Genomic DNA, 18,010 nt, shown 5'->3' with positions numbered 1-18,010 from the left:
AAGCACCTGTTGCTTCCTACACTTGAAGCCATGAAGGCGGTCCAGATAGGAAAACGTTGAGGGGTGGATCTGCTGCCCAAACCACACATCAAGACACTCCCTGTTATTTTCCAGGCCATGCCGTCTTTCCCAGAATTATTTTCCTACTCATCTGGTTTTGTTGTTGTTCTTGTTTTGGCTTTTTAAAGATTTATTTATTTATCTGTTTGAGAGGTAGAGTTACAGAAAGAAGGAAAGGTGGAGGGTAAGCTCTTCCATCCACTGGTTCACTCCCCAAGTGGCCGCAATGGCTAGAGCTGGGCTGATCTGAAGCTAGGAGCCAGGAGCTTTTTCCTGGTCTACTGTGGAGCTACAGGGGCCCAGGCCTTGGGCCATCTTCTACTGCTTTCGCAGGCCATAGCCAGGAGCTGGATTGGAAGAGGAGCAGCCGGGCCTGGAACCGGTGCCCATATGGGCTGCCGGTGCCACAGGCGGTGATGTTACCTCGTATGCCACAGCGATGCCACTCCTCATCTTTTGACCTTGCTGAGAAGTTCTACAAATCTAAATCTAAATAATATAAAAGTTATTTATAGATGAATATAAATATTTATATCCTGTAAGTATGCTATAGATATCTGTGCACAGAAATGCATATGTATGTCTCTGTATCAGTATATGTATTAGCTACCTCAAACAAGAGTTTCGTGTGTGTGTGTGTGTGTGTGTGTATGTGTATATATAGGTACATATCAATGATGAGAAATATATAGAACATTTTGCCACATGAATTGATTTGAAGAGAAACATTAGCTAATTCATTAATTTTTGTTTCTTAATGATTTTGATTAGGTGTATAACTGAGTCGAAAGAGAAAGATCAAAAGCAGACGACAGTTCTACAGATAGAGTCAGATACCGTTAGCAACGTTCCTTATGTAAGTGTGTTTTGGACTCAACATTTTAAATTCCAATTTCCTGACTTTGACTGAAAGAGAGGTAGAGACAATGGGGATAGAGGTTTTAGGTAGAGAAACAGATAGAGATCAAGAAGTATGGGAAGAGGAACAATATAATGGAACAGAGGAGAGGAGAGAGGAGGGGATGAGAAGAAGAGGGAGGAGAGAGTGAGATTGGAGTGACAGAGAGAGATGGGAGAGTGAGAGTATTCCGAAGGGAACATGGAGAAATATATCTTCACCTACACATGCAATTTTTTTGTGTACATAAAAAAGTAAATGTTAGGTTATATGAAGCATTGGGAATCCACGATAACTCAGTGCTTATGCTTAGAAAGACTATTTCGTGTTAAATATCCACAGAGTTTCACATTTTCATAAAGTGTTTTTCCCAAGCCAGTATTCTGGGAATTAAATATTTCTCTTCATTTGTGACTACTTTCAAACAGTGTTTTTGTTTGTTCCCAGTTTTTCAATATTTATTTCATGTTAAAATATTTTTATTTATTTGGAAGGAATTTTAAAACCCTGAAATGTGTGAAAGAGTGATAGGACTATCACATCCAAATGTGCTGATTTGATGACATCTTGTCCTATTTTTGTTCCATAATTTATTTTCTCTGTCTGTCTCTTGATGTGTGTCTGGATATGCTTCTTTCTGAAGGCAGTTACATATGCTGCATGCCTTTATCTTCGAATACCTGTGTATTCCCAAGATCAAGATATAGTTTAGATAAACACCATACAGTCCTCACCTGGAAATGGAACATTGGTATAAATACTATTGCCACCTGTTGTTCATTTCATGTTCCAATTGATTGTTTGCTCTAGTAATGCTCCCTTTGTGGAACAGAATCCACTCTCTGAGTTAGGTGTTGCATTGAGCTGGTTACGTCCCACACCAAAGTCTGTCAGGATTGAATTAAACTTGGAGGGGTGAACCTTTGGAGAGATCGGTGTGTGTCTTCCTCATTTTTGTATGTTGTAGGGAAGAATATCTTCAGTTGGATCACATTTGATTTCTAAAATCATGACACACTAGCGCAGATCTTCATAACGGTGACCATGATAACACTGATACGCTATTTGACTTTTTTCTTTACAGCAGCTTCAGATCACAAAACATGGTATTCGCAGTGGAAAAAGCCTAGTCCAGCACAGCCATTTCCCAGCAGCTAATCAGAGCCAGGCATCTTTTATGAGCTGTTTTCCATAACCAGAGGAATTGCTTGAAGAAGTTGAAGTGGAGTTCTCCTGTAGGGAGGAGCACCCTTGTCTCAAGCTGCTTTGGTTTTAGTTATGGCAAATGGTTGCTCATCCTGGAATTTTTCAAAATCAATTTCATTTATGTATGGTTTTCATAAAATAATCATACCTAATGCTATTCATTCACACTTGAAAATCTGAGTTTTCTCTAATTTTCTCTCGATTTTATCTTACGGAAACTTGCCATTTCCTGTAGTAAAGTTCTGGTGCCAACCAATTTTCTAATTTGCTTTCATCCAAAAATGTGTAGATTTCAGCTTCACTTTAAAAAAAAAAAAGATTTATTTATTTTATTTATTTGAAAATCAGACTTACACAGAGAGAGGAAATGCAGAGAGAGAGAGAGAGAGAGAGAGAGAGAGGGGTCTTACATCCGATGGTTCACCCCCCAATTGGCTGCAATGGCCAGAGCTGCACGGATCCGAAGCCAGGAGCCAGGAACTTTTTCCAGGTCTCCCACACAGGTGCAGGGGCCTAGGGACTTGGGCCATCCCACTGCTTTCCCAGGCCACAGAGGAGAGCTGGACTGGAAGCGGAGCAGCCAAGTCTTGAACCAGCGCCCATATGGGATGCCAGTACTTCAGGCCAGGGCATTCACCCACTGCACCACAGCGCCAGCCCCTCAGCTTCACTCTTGAAAGGCACTTTTGCTGAACCTGGAAAGAATATCCTAGCTAATATTTCTCTCTCTACGCCTTGCAGATATTCCACTGTGTTCTGGTCACGATGCTTTCTGATAGCTTGAGTGATCCATGGTGACTGTCTTATTTGCCTATTTTTGTGTCCCTGCTTTCAGGATCTGTGCTCCTTCTCTGACTTACAGTAATATGACCACAATGTGCCAAAACATGGCTTTCTTTGAATCTATTTTGTTTGATATTTTCTGAGTTCCTTTAATTTGTAACTTTTTAAAAAAGATTTATTTATTTACTTGAAAGTCAAATTACACAGAGGGAGAAGGAGAGGCGCGGAGAGAGAGAGAGGTCTTCCATCCACTGGTTCACTCCCCAGATGGCCGCAACGCCTGGAGGCACTGCAGTCCGAAGCCAGGAGCCAGGAGCTTCCTCCGGGTCTCCCACGTGGGTACAGGGGCCCAAGGACTTGGGCCATCTTCTACTGCTTTCCCAGGCCACAGCAGAGAGCTGGATGGGAAGTGGAGCAGCCAGGACTTGAACTGGCACCCATATGGGATGCCGGCATACAGGCAGCGACCTTACCCGCTATGCCACAGCACCAGCCGCTAATTTGTAACTTTTTATTTTTGTCAAATTTGGGGAAATTTCACAGTGACTGCAAACATTTTTTCCTTCCTGTAGGCAGCAAATAGATGGGTTTTGTTTGTTAATCCATTCAGCCAGTCTGTGTCTTTTAACGGGGGATTTGAAGGCATTTAGATTGAAGATGACTATTAATAAGTAACTACTTTTCCCTGCCATTTTCCCAAAAATATTCCTGTTTTTTACGTTGAATTTCCTTTGAACTTTTACTGAGGGATTTTCTTCCTTTACCTTCTTTTGTAGTGATGACCATGTTTCTGTGTGCAACAAATCCTTAAGCATCTTTTGTGGGGCTGGACGGGTGGTGATAAATTCTTTGAATTTCTGTTTGTTATGGAAGGTCTTTATTTCACCTTCGTTCATAAATGCGATCTTTGCAGGTATGATATTGTTGGATGACATTTTTTTTCTTTTAAGCCTTGGAGTATATCTGGCCATTCTCTCCTAGCTTGTAGGGTTTCTGATGAGATGTCTGCTGTGAGTCTAACTGGAGATCCTCTAAAAGTACCATGACATTTCTCACATGCACATTTTAGAATCTTCTCCTTCTGTTTTACTGTGGTGAGTTTGATTACAATGTGGCATGATGAGGATATTTTCTGGTTATGTCTATTAGGAGTTTCATGTGCTTCCTTACTTGGATGTCCCTTTCTTTCTCCAAATTAGGAAAGTTTTCCGTTACTATTTCATTCAAAAGGCCTTCTAATCTTTTCTCTCTTTCCATGCCTTCAGGAACTTCTAGAACCTGTATGTTGGGTCACTTTATAGTATCTTGTAGATTTCCAACAGTGTTTTTTAGGTTTCTAATTTCCTCTTCTTGTGTTTGGTTTGACTGTATTCTTTCCTGTGCTTTGTCTCCTAAGTCTTATATTCTTTCTTCTTTTTTTTTTTTTTCTACAGGCAGAGTGGGCAGTGAGACAGACAGAGAGAAAGGTCTTCCTTTGCCATTGGTTCACCCTCCAATGGCCGTTGCGGCCGGCACGCTGCAGCCAGCGCACCGCACCGATCCGAAGGCTGGAGCCAGGTGCTTCTCCTGGTCTCCCTTGGGGTGCAGGGCCCAAGAACTTGGGCCATCCTCTACTGCACTCCCAGGCCACAGCAGAGAGCTGGCCTGGAAGAGGGGCAACCGGGACAGAATCCGGTGCCCCGACCAGGACTAGAACCTGGTGTGCTGGCGCCGCTAGGTGGAGGATTATCCTATTGAGCCGTGGTGCCGGCCCATATTCTTTCTTCTTCACTGATTATGTTGTTAAGGCTCCCCACTGCATTTTTAATTCATTTTATTATATTCTTCATTTCATTTTGATTTCCCTTTAAGGTCTCAATTTCATGGAGGAAATTTTATTTCATGTCCTGTACAGATTTCAGTAGTTTGTGCATTTGTGTCCGATAACTTCTGTGTAATCTTACGATCAATTTTTAAACTTCCATTTCCTACATTTCTTCTGCCTCAATGTATTCACAATCTACTGTTGAAGGGTTTTACTCTTTTCAGGGTGTCATGTCGTGTTCCTTATTCTTGTTTCTTGAATTGGTGGGTTTGTTGTTTGGCATGTGTGGAGATACTTGTTGGTTTCTTCCTTTTCTTCTTCTTCTTCTTCTTCTTCTTCTTCTTCTTCTTCTTCTTCTTCTTCTTCTTTTTTTTTTTTGGTCTAGTGGATTTTATCTGTGTACTGTGGCTCTGTAGATAAGTGGAATGTCTACTTTAAGTGAATATCTAGCTTGTAGTGGGTGTGATCAGGGAGCTCTGTTCAGTTCTCCAGGGTTAAGGGCATGTCTGAGGTGATACACCCAGGTTTGGCACAGTAAATCTCTCTCTCTGTTTTTTATCAGAAGGGAAATTTTTTCTGCTCAGCTGAGCTCCTCTCCTTAATGGAGACCAGTGCCTTAGCGCTAGCCCCAGTGGCTATAATATTCATCCACTCTGTCGCAGGGAGCACACAAAGGATCTGTGCAGTCCTCAGTGTAAGTTTAGATTCTCCAGCGATGTCTCTCACCAGGTAACCAGGAAGCCCTGAGCATGTGGAGTCTCCCAGTGTGAGTGCCCAAAGTCCCAGCCTCACCGTGGATCCTGCCTCACACCCTCAGTTTTTTTCACAGTCCCAGTAGAGAAGCCTCACAAAGTCACAGGCTCCTATCCCCCTGTTAGTTCTTCCCACTAGTCAGGGGTCTCCACTCAACTAGTTGCTGGGCATGGACACGAGCTGGCACAGCTGTTACATATGTCCAAAATGGCACCTGCTCTATTGGCTTGTTACAGAATGGCATTGTAAAGTGATTGGGGAAAGAGAAATTGTGTCCATACTTTTTTTTCTCTTCTAGTTTGGAAAGTACACTTTCCTCGTTGGGGCTGCAAGCCAAGTTTTCTCTAGGCTCTCTTTGCAGCTTAATCACCAGTGCCTTGGACTACTGCTAGTACTGTCTGGTCTCACCTCACTTTCCAATGCCAGTGCGTAGGCTCTTGGCTGCTGGGCAGGCTCTCGGCTATTGGAGTCCCAAGTTGTGGGCATCCGTGCCATCCACAGGAGGTCCACCATGTCCCTCTAATTTTGGTAGAGTTTCCTCTGGCATTTTCTCCCCAACTCTTCCCTGAGACTACACTCTTTCCACTTTTTAAAAACTATCTTCTCCTGGACTAGGGCAGTAAGCTCTAATTTTTTCAATCATACCTTTCTTCCTTTTTCAGACTGACTGTTTCCAATTGATGTATTTTCAAATTCATTGTCTTCCATTTGCCATCTCACTTGTGCTTTTTAGTCCACCCACTGCATTGTTCTTTCAGATATTTTTCACAGCTAAAGTTCCCATTTTGAAATATCTTCTGTTTTTGTGCTGGGACAGCCTCTACTTTTTTTAATTTTTTTTTTTCATTTTCAGCACATTTGTTTTAATGTCTTGGAGCACATAGCTGCTTTTGTTGCATAATTTTCATATGAAACTCTTAGAGATCTGGTCACATTTCCCTGGCCGTTATATATGGAGTAACATCTCATATGGAAAAGAAATGAAACTCATTTCCATATTTTCTAATTATTGAATAGTTTAAGTTACATGCTTATAAGCAGCTCCATCTATGTGTTCATAGAGAGAACAGGACCAGAAAAGAAGGCCCATACCCTTGTACTGCTTATTTTGAATTTAATGATTTCCATATACCATGAAAATCCATTATGTTACAAACCAGATAAATTGGAAAAAGATGAGTAATCCTTCAAAAGAGTTTTTTTCCTTAAAAAATTCTGTGAAAGTGTTCATGTACAGTTTTAAAATTCTATGGGTATCTCAAAAAAGAACTCAGATGTCTAGAATTTTCAGCCTTGAATTCTGGGTTCATGGTCTCAATACATTTTGACAATGAAAATCTAAAAAGGGTGATCTGACTAGGAGAAGGTATTCCCTACATAGTGGTTTATGGAGCAAGAATGCCTGTGAGAGCCAGTTCTTACTCTCATTTGACGAGGACTGAATATATGGTATGCAAAGAAATCAATCTAAACATAAAAACACAACTCATCAAGAGAAGGAGAGAGACTGACTCCTTGTTGAACTATTCCCTGCATGATGGAAATAGTCTTTGGGTGTTGGGCTCTTTCTGAATTGAGGTTCTTTCTGTTTGGGCCTAAGCAGTTATATTTTTAGTATCATAACTCCTCTATTAGAAACATGTTAATTAATTGAAATTCTTTCTTCTGGCTTTGTGTTACGTAAAGTAATAAAAATCAGTTATCATTAAGGTTTGGTGCTTCATATGTATTTTGCTTTGTCATTACTCAAACTTTACCCTGAAACCAAGAGTTTCATAATTATGTAACCATATACTTTAACATTCTCCTGTATCAGCAGTTTTTTCTTCTTTTCCCTTTTACAGTCTGGAATTATAACAGTTACCAATTTAGACACAGTGAGTGACGTTATCCATATGGCACTACCAGTGCTAGGATTAAGTGTAAGTAATCTGAAAGATGCTTTGAGTTAAATAACAACTTTGGTTTTTGAGATGAATGTATTTTCCCTTTGATCCAGATACATGCACACATGCTTACAGTGTATATTTGTAAAATACAGTTCCGGGCAAAGAGACCAATTGTAGGCAGCAATATATTTTGTCCCCAGAACCATGTGCACATGTGGGAATGGAAAACGTCGGAGATGTATTTGTCTATGTATGGGTATTGCTCTTCTGTTCCGATTTTAAATTTCATGTGAACTGAAAGCCATAATTTAATGAAATTGGAGTATAATTTCAGATTGCTATTGTCATGTATTTTATTTTTTTTGTGTGTATATATATAAATGTATATATATATATACACACAAAAATATCTTACATGCTTCCTAATAACCTTGTCTGTTGGATTGCTATTTCTGTATATTCTGGTTTCTCCAATCCCACACCTATCATCTCAGTGTACACAAACCTAATAGACATGTCTAGTTGAATTTTTTTTTTAATTTTTGAGGGTCGGAGAGGACAGAGATAGCAAGAGGGATGAAGACAGACACAGAGAGAGGAAGACACAGAAATACATAGAGAGGGTGCTCGCCTCTGTTGGTTCAATCTCTGGATGCCCACAGCACCTAAGGGTGGTCTGAAGCTAAGGTCTGGATGCAGGAGTACGATTCAGGTACCCCACGTGGGTGGCAGGAACCCAGTTACTTGAGAATTCATAGCTGCTTCCCAGAATGCACATTAGCAGGGAGCTGGAATCAGGACCTAGAACTTGGATTGGAACCCAGCTATTGTGGCGTGAGTCTCAGGCATCTTCAAACCACCATGCTAAAATCTCACTCCTTGTAAATTTGGACATGAAGAACACCTGCATAAAAGCTGTATGCCTTAGATGCTGATTCAGGGAATGATATATCTGGTGCCTCTAATAAATTATTAAAGAACAAGATAAGAGTTGAATGAAAGCTTGCTCTTCGGGGAATGTGTGTGCACACCACATACATGTCTTTTTTAAAAACTTGTTTTATTTGAGAGACATAGACAGACAGAAGAGTTTATGTCTATGGTTTCACTCGACAAGTGCCTACAGCAGCAGTAGAGCTGATGCCTGGAGCTGAGAACTTAATCCAGGTCTCTTGTGTAGATGATAGAAAGCCAGCTAAATCCAGTAAAACACAGCATTCTTCAAAGAGACTGGAGATAGCTGAGAGTGGAATGATCAGGATTAGACTTACCTTTACTAGTGAAGTGGCATAAATATGATTCTTTATTCCTTAGGTCACTTGGGATAATAGCATTGTGATCCTTGTCAAAAGTCATATGGCATGAATCTGGGGTGTAGTCTTGGAGGCTCAGAAAGGGACCGAAGTTATTTCGGTCAGTCCTGTTAACTCGAATAGCATTGGCACTGGTCCCAATTATTTTCTTGTTTGGAAATGTAGAAATGCTAAAGAAATACATCCTTGATCTGGCTAAAAAGCCCATGAGAGTTTCTCAGGCATGGAAAGCCAAGACACTGTGGCAAAAAAAATGACCTAAATGGAAGATCTCTGTGAGTGAGATCCCAGTGGAAAGAACAGGCCATCAAAGAAGGAGGCACCTTTCTCTGAAGGGAGGAGAGAACTTTCACTTTGACTCTGGCCTTGTCTAATAAGGCCGGAGTTTGTGAACCCAAGAGGTTTCCATAGCCTTGGCAGCTCATGACAAGAGCCTCGGGTGATTACTGACGTCATAAATAAGAGTGTCAACTGTTAAATCAATAATAGGAGTCACTGTGCACTTGCTGCCCATGTAGGATCTGTGTTTTTAATGTGTTGTACTATGTGAATGAATGGTAAGACTTATCTTCAAACAGTACTTTATGCTTTGTATGTCTGTGTGGGTACAAAGTGTTGAAATCTTTACTTAGTATATACTAAGTTGATCTTCTGTATATAAAGAGAATTAAAAATGAATCTTACTGAAGAGTTGGTTGGGAGAGGGAGTAGGAGATGGGATGGTTTGCGAGTGGGAGGGTGGTTATGGGGGGAAAATGCTTTCAAAATTTATATTTATTAAAGTTTTCTAAAAAACAAAAGAAATACATCCTTGAAGTATGCCCTGACAAAGACTTGTGATACTTAGTTCTTTTTGTCTCTAAGGGCTCAGAAATGGACTACCAATTGTGGGTCTATTCAAACCAGAGAAAGACCTCTTACCCGCTCATCGGTAAGTGTCCAGCAAAATAAAAAATGAAATGTATTGCTTCAAAATGGTAACTATTAATTTCCAGACTATGCATTGTTTGTTCTTAAGCTTAAATATCTTTACAAGGGAGAAAACAACCTCATGTAGTCAGTACTCATTTATAAAAGGAATTGCCAAGTGTATACTCTACCCTGGGTGCCTGACAACATATCTTCATACAGCAATTTAAGTTGTAGTTGGAAAAGAAACTGAAGTTTTATTCTCTGCTTTTCCATGTGGATAGCACAACTGTCTTGGAATAGTCCTTTTTTTTTTCTTTTTTTGTAATGAAATGAAAATGGGGTCGAATTTCATCTCTCCAAACATTTGATTGATGCCCATATACTGGTTTGTATTCCCCTTTCCATTTCTAGTCTCATAGGTAATCTCTATTTTTAAGTCTTGCAAAATCTGTCAGGTCTATGTCCAAGTATACCACTCTCCCTCCTCCTTCCTTTCTTATTCTTTCTTTTAAGTTTTATAATAACATACTTTCAGTTTACTTTAAAATCATATGCTTAACCCTCCACTAAGTAAAAAATTTACCAGTAGTAAGAAAGAACAACAACACTGTTCTAAATAGTAGAGGAACAGGTTATTATTTACAGACAAGGGCTTTAAACTATAATCACATCTCAAAATGTGAATTTTACTCATATACATTAAATTTTTGTACTCTATTTGGTACCACAGATCAAGGAAAGCATATGATATTTGTCTTTTTGGGACTGGCTTATTTAACTAAATATAATGGTTTTCCGATGCATCCATTTTCTTGCAAAAGACAGAATGTTGTTCTTTTTTGTGGTTGAATAGTATGTATATAGCACATTTTCTTTATCCAGTCATTGGTTGATGGACAGTTGGGTTGATTTTATATCCTAGCTATTGTGCAATTGAGCGACAATAAACATGGGGGTACAGATAACTCTTTCATGCACTGATTTCCTTTCCCTTGGTAAATTCCCAGGTGTGGGATGGCTGGGTCACATGATAGGTCTATTTTCCTGTTTTTGAGGAATCTTCATACTGTGTTCCATAATGGCTGTATTAATCTACATTTCCACAGATGTGTATTAGGGTACCTTTTTCCTACGTCCTCACCAACATTTATTGTTTGTTGATTTCTGCATGAAAGCCAATTTAATTAAGGTAAGGTGAAACCTCATGGTGGTTTTGTTTGCATGTCTCTGGTAGCTAGTGATCCTGAGGATTTTTCTTGTGTCTCTTGGCCACGTGAATGTCCTCTTTTGAAAAATGCCTGTTCAAGTCCTTTGAGCATTTTGTAGCTGGGTTGCTTGTTTTGTTGTTGTTGAGTTTCTTGAGCTCTTTATAGATTCTGGATCTTAATCCTTTATCTGTTGTATAGTTTGCCAGTGTTTTATTCCATTCTGTCGGTTGCTTCTTCACTTTGTTGAGTGTTTCCTTTGTAGAAGCTTCTTACTGTGATGTAATCCCATTTGTGTATTTTTGCTTTGATCTCCTTGCTTCCAGGGTCTTTTTCAAGAGGTGTTTGCCTATGCCAGTGTCTTGCAGAGGTTCTCCAATGTTCTCTAGCAGTTTGATGGTATCATGTCATAGATTGAGATTCTTGATCCATTTTGAGTGGACTTTTGTATAGGGTATATAGGTATATAGGTAGGGTTCTTACCTCATACTTCTGCACATGTATATACAACTTTCCAGCACCATTTGTTGAAGATACTGACCATTCTGTAGGTATTGATTTTAGCTCATTTGTCCAAAGATTAGTTGGTTGTACATGTTGGATTGGTTTATGAAGATTCTATTCTGTTTCATTGATCTATGTATTTATTTTAGTGTCAGATCCAAGCTGTTTTGATTATAGTAGTATGCTTTTTTAAAAAAAGATTTATTTATTTATTTACTTATTTGAAAGTCAGAGTTTCACAGAGAGAGGAGGGGCAGAGAAAGAGAGAGATCTTCCATCCGATGGTTCACTCCCCAGTTGGCCACAACGGCCGGCGCTGTGCTGATCCAAAGCCAGGAGCCAGTAGCTTCTTCCAGGTCTCCTACGTGGGTGCAGGAGCCCAAGGACTTGGGCCATCTTCTGCTGCTTCTCCAGGCCATAGCAGAGAGCTGGATTGGAAGTGCAGCAGCGGGGTCTTGAACCGGCATCCATATGGGATTCCGGCACTTTAGGCCAGGGTGTTAACCCACTGCACCACAGTGCTGGCCCCTGTAGTATGCTTTTAAATCTAGTATTGTAATGCTCCCAGTTTTGCTTTTGTTGTTTAGTATTGTTTGAGCTTGTTGGGCTCTCTTGTTTTTCTGTATGAATTTTAGCATCATAGTCTCTAGATCTGAGGAGAATGCCTTTGGTATTTTCATTGGATCACATTGAATCTGTAAATTTCTTTCTGTCATATGGACATTATGATGATAAGTCTTCTGATCCATGAACATGGAAGATTTTTCCATTTTTGTCTGTTTTCTATTTCTTTAATGCTCAATAATTTTCATTGTAGAGATCTTTCACCTTCTTGGTTCAGTTTATTTCAAGGTGTTGACATTTTTGTAGCTATTGTGAATGGGACTGATCTTACCAGTTCTTTGTCAGGCTTGGCATTGTCTGGGTACACAAAGTCTATTACTTTTTTGCATTGATTTTATATCCTGCAACTTTACCAAGCTCTCTTATGAGTTCCAGTAGTCTTTTAGTGGAGTTTCTGGTTCCCCTGTGTTTATGAATGTGTGTGTGTGTGTGTGTGTGTGTATACATGCATGCATGTCATCTGCAAACACATATATATTTATTGTGAAATTATGTCAAGAAGTTATTTGAGCATGATTAAAAATTAAGATAATCACATTCAAACTCCTAAAAGGTTTTTTGATTAACAAACATGTACAGTTCAGCCATTCTTTTTGTTGAATTTTCTAGCACTTGATCTTGAGGTTGTTGATAAAAACATCATACTTCTCCTAAAATAGTTGTTGAATTAACCTATATAAAGAAGAAACCATTCATGAATCATCATGTGTTTCAGTGTCTCTCATAGAAACAAGCCCTGGAAAGGAAGGGAGGCATACTATTTGTCATAGACTTTGTAATATAATGCTGGTGATTTCTATGAAAATCAAACAGTATTACTTACCTGGGCAATCTTCCTATTCTTCTTTCAACAGTCATGTAAAGGAACTAATGTGTAATTTATAATGTTTTCAAGTCACTTACAAAATTTGAAAATAAAGTTTCTGTTCTTTCTGAATGTACTTTGTCAGTCTCAAAATTCAGGAATTGCTAAATACATCTGAGGACAAAAGCCAACCACCGATTTTATGATGTTTCTCCTTAATTTTGACATCTTTGTAACAAGATAGCAATAGAGGCCGGCGCCATGGCTCACTAGGCTAATCCTCCGCCTTGCGGTGCCGGCACAGCGGGTTCTAGTCCCGGTCAGGGCGCCGGATTCTGTCCCGGTTGCCCCTCTTCCAGGCCAGCTCTCTGCTGTGGCCAGGGAGTGCAGTGGAGGATGGCCCAAGTTCTTGGGCCCCGCACCCCATGGGAGACCAGGATAAGTACCTGGCTCCTGCCATCGGATCAGTGCGGTGCGCCAGCCGCAGCGCGCTGGCCACGGCGGCCATTGGAGGGTGAACCAATGGCAAAAAGGAAGACCTTCCTCTCTGTCTCTCTCTCTCTCTCACTGTCCACTCCGTCTGTCAAAAAATAAAAAAAAATTAAAATAAAGATAGCAGTAGAGTTAGTGTGCAAATCAAATACTGTAAATGAATTTATTGAGTAGATGGCATTTGTTTATGTAAAATGTTTTTTCTGGAGGATGATTTGGACCCGAACAATGGCATGCACTGTGACTGGCTCCAAGAAATCCTAAGAGTGTATCTGTCGTTGGTGACTCCTAGCGGTCATTATGGATGTGTGTTTAATATGCTCTCAGTTCCTGATCATCTTTTTCTGTCCTGGTTATGCCGATGGTTTGGTTTTGTTAATATTGCAGTTGTAGAAGCTTCTTTTACCATGAAAGAGACAAGTTGCTATAATTCTTGCTCTGAACAGGGTATTAATGTCCCATGAAATGGAAAATTTAACTAATATGTCAGAAATTGAATAAAGGGAGCTTTCACTTTGTTGTTGAAAAGAAAATCCCTTTGACAGCACAGAATCGTGAAAACATGTTCGAAGTTTAGTTTTTGAGAGGCAAAAATAGACACAGAATGTTAAATTGCTAGTTCTATCCTTAAAGGTCCACGAAGATTGGAGGTGTCCTAGGGCAAGGGCCAGGAGCCAGAAGGCAGGTCATCAGTCCAGTCTTGCACGTGAGTGGCAGGAACATCAGTGTTCAAGACAACAGCTCTGCATCTTAGGGTCTGATCTGCATTTGCAGAGAGCTTCAGTCAGGATCCATGATCAAGGACCAAACCAGGTGGTCCAATGTGGGACAGAGGTGTCTTCATGGACATCCCAATTGCTAATACCCACCAGGAGCAGAGGATCTTGAGAATTTCTTGGGTTGCCAGCAATTTAAAAATGAGAGAGGAAAGCAATGACATTACATGTACTCCGTGAACATCAGTTGGTAGGATGGCTCTGGGTCTCTAACACTCTGCAGCACTCCCTCAGCTAGTGAGCTGTGAGGGGCTCCCGAGAGGGCCAAAGTAGGAGGGAAGTGTAACAGCAGACCATGGCCCCAGTGCTCTTGAGAATCACAGGCTATAAAACTGACAGAGAAATGAAGTCTCTTTTCATGATCTAACATCGTGGGAGAGAGATTCTAGATTACAGCAACTCATGACATATATGGCCCAATCATTTAAAAAATGCAGACCACTGATGTTTACTCATGTTTACTCATATGAGGACGTTAAAAATCTAGTTGGAGTCAAGGCAGATTTTAGCAGGCCTTCTACTTTACAACGGAAATAACAAGTCATCAGTGTGCAGTGCACTGAGGGATCTTGGTCTTCTAAGCTAGGCAATGGGCTACTACTTCTGTTTGCGTTGGAAAGGTCCTCTGCCTGGGTGCCTGCTTTATGCAGTGCCTCCCCAGAGAGAGCACACCTGATGCTCACTCCCAAGACACAGCTCTCTTCCTTGCAGAAGCCCCAGGAGAACTTGAGCTGTCCCCGGTGCTGTACCCACACTGACAACAAGGCATGTTTGATCATACCTGTCACCATCAGCCTGATGTGTATTGAGATTTTTCTCTGCCTAGGGCATGAGTGTCCATATGCTATCCAAACAAGCTACCATCGAGCTGCCTTTCATAATCAGGAACCGGGGAAGTCCACCTCCGCCCTGAGCATGGAGGATCCCGTTCTGGAGATCTTGTCTGATGGAGGGATCCAGTTCGTGTTGAAGCCCAGGCACATGGCTAAAAGGCAGCGCCGGTGCGGTAAGTCTAATTTCCAGCAGGGTTCTGCTCTCTGCTCATCCATGCATTCCTGAGAAAAAAATTCATGACAGAGAGCTGTTCTCCATGAGGGAGGAGGTGTGCATAAGTACAGGGACCCAGTACTCACCAAGAACCAGGCTTAGAGAAACTGTTCAAAGTCAGAACCCATCTCACTTCCAGGAGGATTGTGGTGGTTCTTCTACATTAGAACTTTTGTGTCCTCTGGATACCCTGAGCATTTGCTCCATAAAATAATGCATGCACAAACTTATGTGTCTGTAGAGAGAAGTTTCTTGTGGCCTGGCATCATGGTACAGTGGGTTAAGCTGCATCCTGCAATCCACATCAGAGCATTGGCTTGAGTCCTGGCTCTCCCAGTTCGGATGAAGCTCGCTGGCTTTATCAGAATGTGCCCGGGAAGGAAGCAGAAAATGACCCAAATACCTGGGTCCTTTGTCTCGCATGTGGGAGACCCAGGTGGAGTTCTAATCTCCAGCCCTGTCCCTGGTTGTTGTGGCCATTTGGGAAAAAAACAAAGTGATGAAAGATGTCTTTCTCTGTGTGTTATTCTGTATTACAAATAAATCTTTACAATGAAGAGCATCATGTGTGAAGGCCTGGAAATGAAGACTAAGCATTCCAGAGGGTAACCCTGAACCTGGAGTGAGAGCAGGAAGTAATCAATGTACTGCATGCCTTAGACTTACCTTATATGGAAGATCTCCAGGATGGTGAGAAACTGTGGCATTGAATTTGGATCTCTTCTGGCTTGGGCTGAAGTGGCTAGGGGGTTGCTTCCTGAATTGATCTCTTCATTATGCCCACGGCATGCTGACTTCCTCCAGGCTTCAGATGCATATCTAGACCAGACATGGACTGAACAGTTACGATCAGGGATGTTTCAGCTTTTTGCTTTCCAGTCTCTCCCTACTTGTCAATATTCTTTTGAGAGACCTTTCTCTGAAGAACAGTTTTTAGTAAGGTGGGAAATATTGTGGCAAGAATATAATGATTTCCACTGTGAATGGTGTTCGTACTTTTCTTGTGAGGATATTCTGTGATTTATATAGCTTATAAATGTGTTTTTGGTTGTAATTTTGAGCATATAGCAATATTCTATAAATGTTGCTCCTATGCAAGATTGTGAATCTGAACTTTGTAAACATCCACAACCCCCATTTGGGCAAGAGAATGCCACCACCAGAAGTATCGCCAGGAGTGTCAGAAAGGCTCAGTGTTTTTGAAGTGAGCTTGTTGAATTATGCAACGTGTCTCATGGAAAATGGCTGCTGTTTCCATTGGTCACAGAAGCAGCATGCGCTCTCAGTAAATAATGTACCTTATGAAAGCCTCAGCTAAGCACCGAAAGTATTTTTGTTTGAGAAAGATTGTAATGGCACTCATCTCTCTCTGTTCCCATATGTTCTGGATGTATAGATTCATATCAAGGTATGGAGCATGATGCTTCATTGCTTAGCTGTGTGACAACTAAGTAGTGGATTATGTCCCAATAGATTTTTAAATAATGAAATCAGGTGAGTCCTAGGTGTACCAGGTTGCGCACGAGTTAAACCATGTATTCTTGCCTGTTTTAAAGAAAGAGTTGGATATGGTAGTATGTATGAGCAGCCTCCTGCATTTGAGATGGCATTTGCTTTTTTCTTGTCTCCTTTTAAAAGGTGGAATTTTGAATGCTTGGTGTTGGATTACTTTGTGACTGCATGCTATCTGGAGAGTACTAACTAACCAGAAAGAGAATGGAGATAAAGTTTACTTTAGGGTGAGGAAACTGATGTGTGGGATCCCTTACACCATTTGATTGTAAATGATTACAGAAGAAAGTAATTCTCTTCACGGTTGTGATGAGTTGTGTGCCATGCTGAGTAATACATTATATTAGTGCAATGAGGTGTAGATAGCATCATTCTTAAACAAGTTGAGTCAAAGGAAAGTCCAAAGAATTGAGTAACTGGACTGGCTGATGAAGTGGCACATCTTGGAGCCTATCCTGGCTTCCTCAGTGATATAGCACCATGAGGATTGCCCTCCCTTGTTTGTCTGATGGTGATGCATTCAGGGGCCCAGAAATGCCAAGAAGATGGCTGATGAATGATATTTGGGGAGGGGGCCGGTGCTGTGGCACAGCGGGTTAAAGCCCTGGCCTGAAGCGCAGCTGTCCCATATGGGCACCAGTTCTTGTCCCGGCTGCTCCTCTTCCGATCCAGCTCTGTGCTATGGCCTGGGAAAGCAGAAGAAGATGACCCAAGTCCTTGGGCCCCTGCACCCATGTGGGAGACCCAGAAAAAGCTCCTGGCTCCTGGCTTCGGGTCAGCATAGCTCTAGCCGTTGTGGCCATCTGGGGAGTGAACCAGTGGATGGAAGTCCTTTCTCTGTCTCTACCTCTCTCTGTAATTCTGTCAAAATTAATCTTAAAAAAAAACAAAAAAACAAAAAAACAAAAACAGATTGTTTTTGGCAACTTCACCCATCTGTCTATCACACTGCACCTTGACTCCTCTGGTGCCTTTTATGATATTCAGCATAAATCGGTCATTTAAGAAGAAAAGTTTAGGTGCCTTCTTAAGAAAACGTGCACAGCTGAGCAGTAGATACTCCAAACTCATGTTTTCCTTGGTGATCCTCTTGTCTGTGGAAAATTCCTCTTCAGCATTCAGCTGGCAGAGCTTGATGGGTAGCTAAAATATAGGCTGTATAGCTTGGCAGGGTGGCACAAGGAACAAGGCCCCACGGGATCCTGCCACTCATTTGGGAACCAAGTGAAGAAGGTGGAATCAAATCACCTGGGGAACAGGTTAAGCTTTGTAACCCTGAAGAGTGAGGGAGGTAGAGGCTGGTTGAGTGATATCAGGGAGCTTGTGTCATGAAGTGCAGATCTCTTTGATGGGAGTGAGTTGCTGGTGGTTGGGCATTCAGACTACCAAACAGGAAATCTCATAGGGAAAGGTGACTTAGCATGAAG

At 41.2% G+C, this 18,010-nt stretch overlaps 1 protein-coding gene across 32 annotated transcripts in view; it reads left to right on the top strand.

The window, feature by feature from the left end:
• Positions 1-18,010, top strand: part of LOC149124877 (rho GTPase-activating protein 20-like) — a 98,395-nt gene that overhangs the window by 66,255 nt on the left and 14,130 nt on the right. For 26 of the 32 annotated variants that reach the window (XR_016211669.1, XR_016211667.1, XR_016211668.1 and 23 more), the window contains 4 exons: positions 832-916; positions 7,349-7,426; positions 9,571-9,637; positions 14,851-15,030. Coding sequence is in view for 24 of the 32 variants with exons in the window: in XM_089302091.1 (XP_089158217.1) it covers positions 832-916; positions 7,349-7,426; positions 9,571-9,637; positions 14,851-15,030 (410 nt within the window). In the remaining 8 variants the exon portion in view is untranslated. Of the gene's footprint in view, positions 1-831; positions 917-7,348; positions 7,427-9,570; positions 9,638-14,850; positions 15,031-15,629; positions 17,709-18,010 lie in introns of those variants that run through there. The other 6 variants (XM_089302103.1, XM_089302104.1, XR_016211673.1 and 3 more) reach the window with 5 other exon arrangements.

The sequence above is a fragment of the Oryctolagus cuniculus genome, chromosome 8, assembly GCF_051225735.1.
Source record: "Oryctolagus cuniculus isolate XC-2025 breed Fujian yellow rabbit chromosome 8, ASM5122573v1, whole genome shotgun sequence".
NCBI classification, from domain to species: Eukaryota; Metazoa; Chordata; class Mammalia; order Lagomorpha; family Leporidae; genus Oryctolagus; species Oryctolagus cuniculus.
Note: the sequence above shows the minus strand (reverse complement) of the source record. Positions and strands in the feature narration are given on the sequence as shown.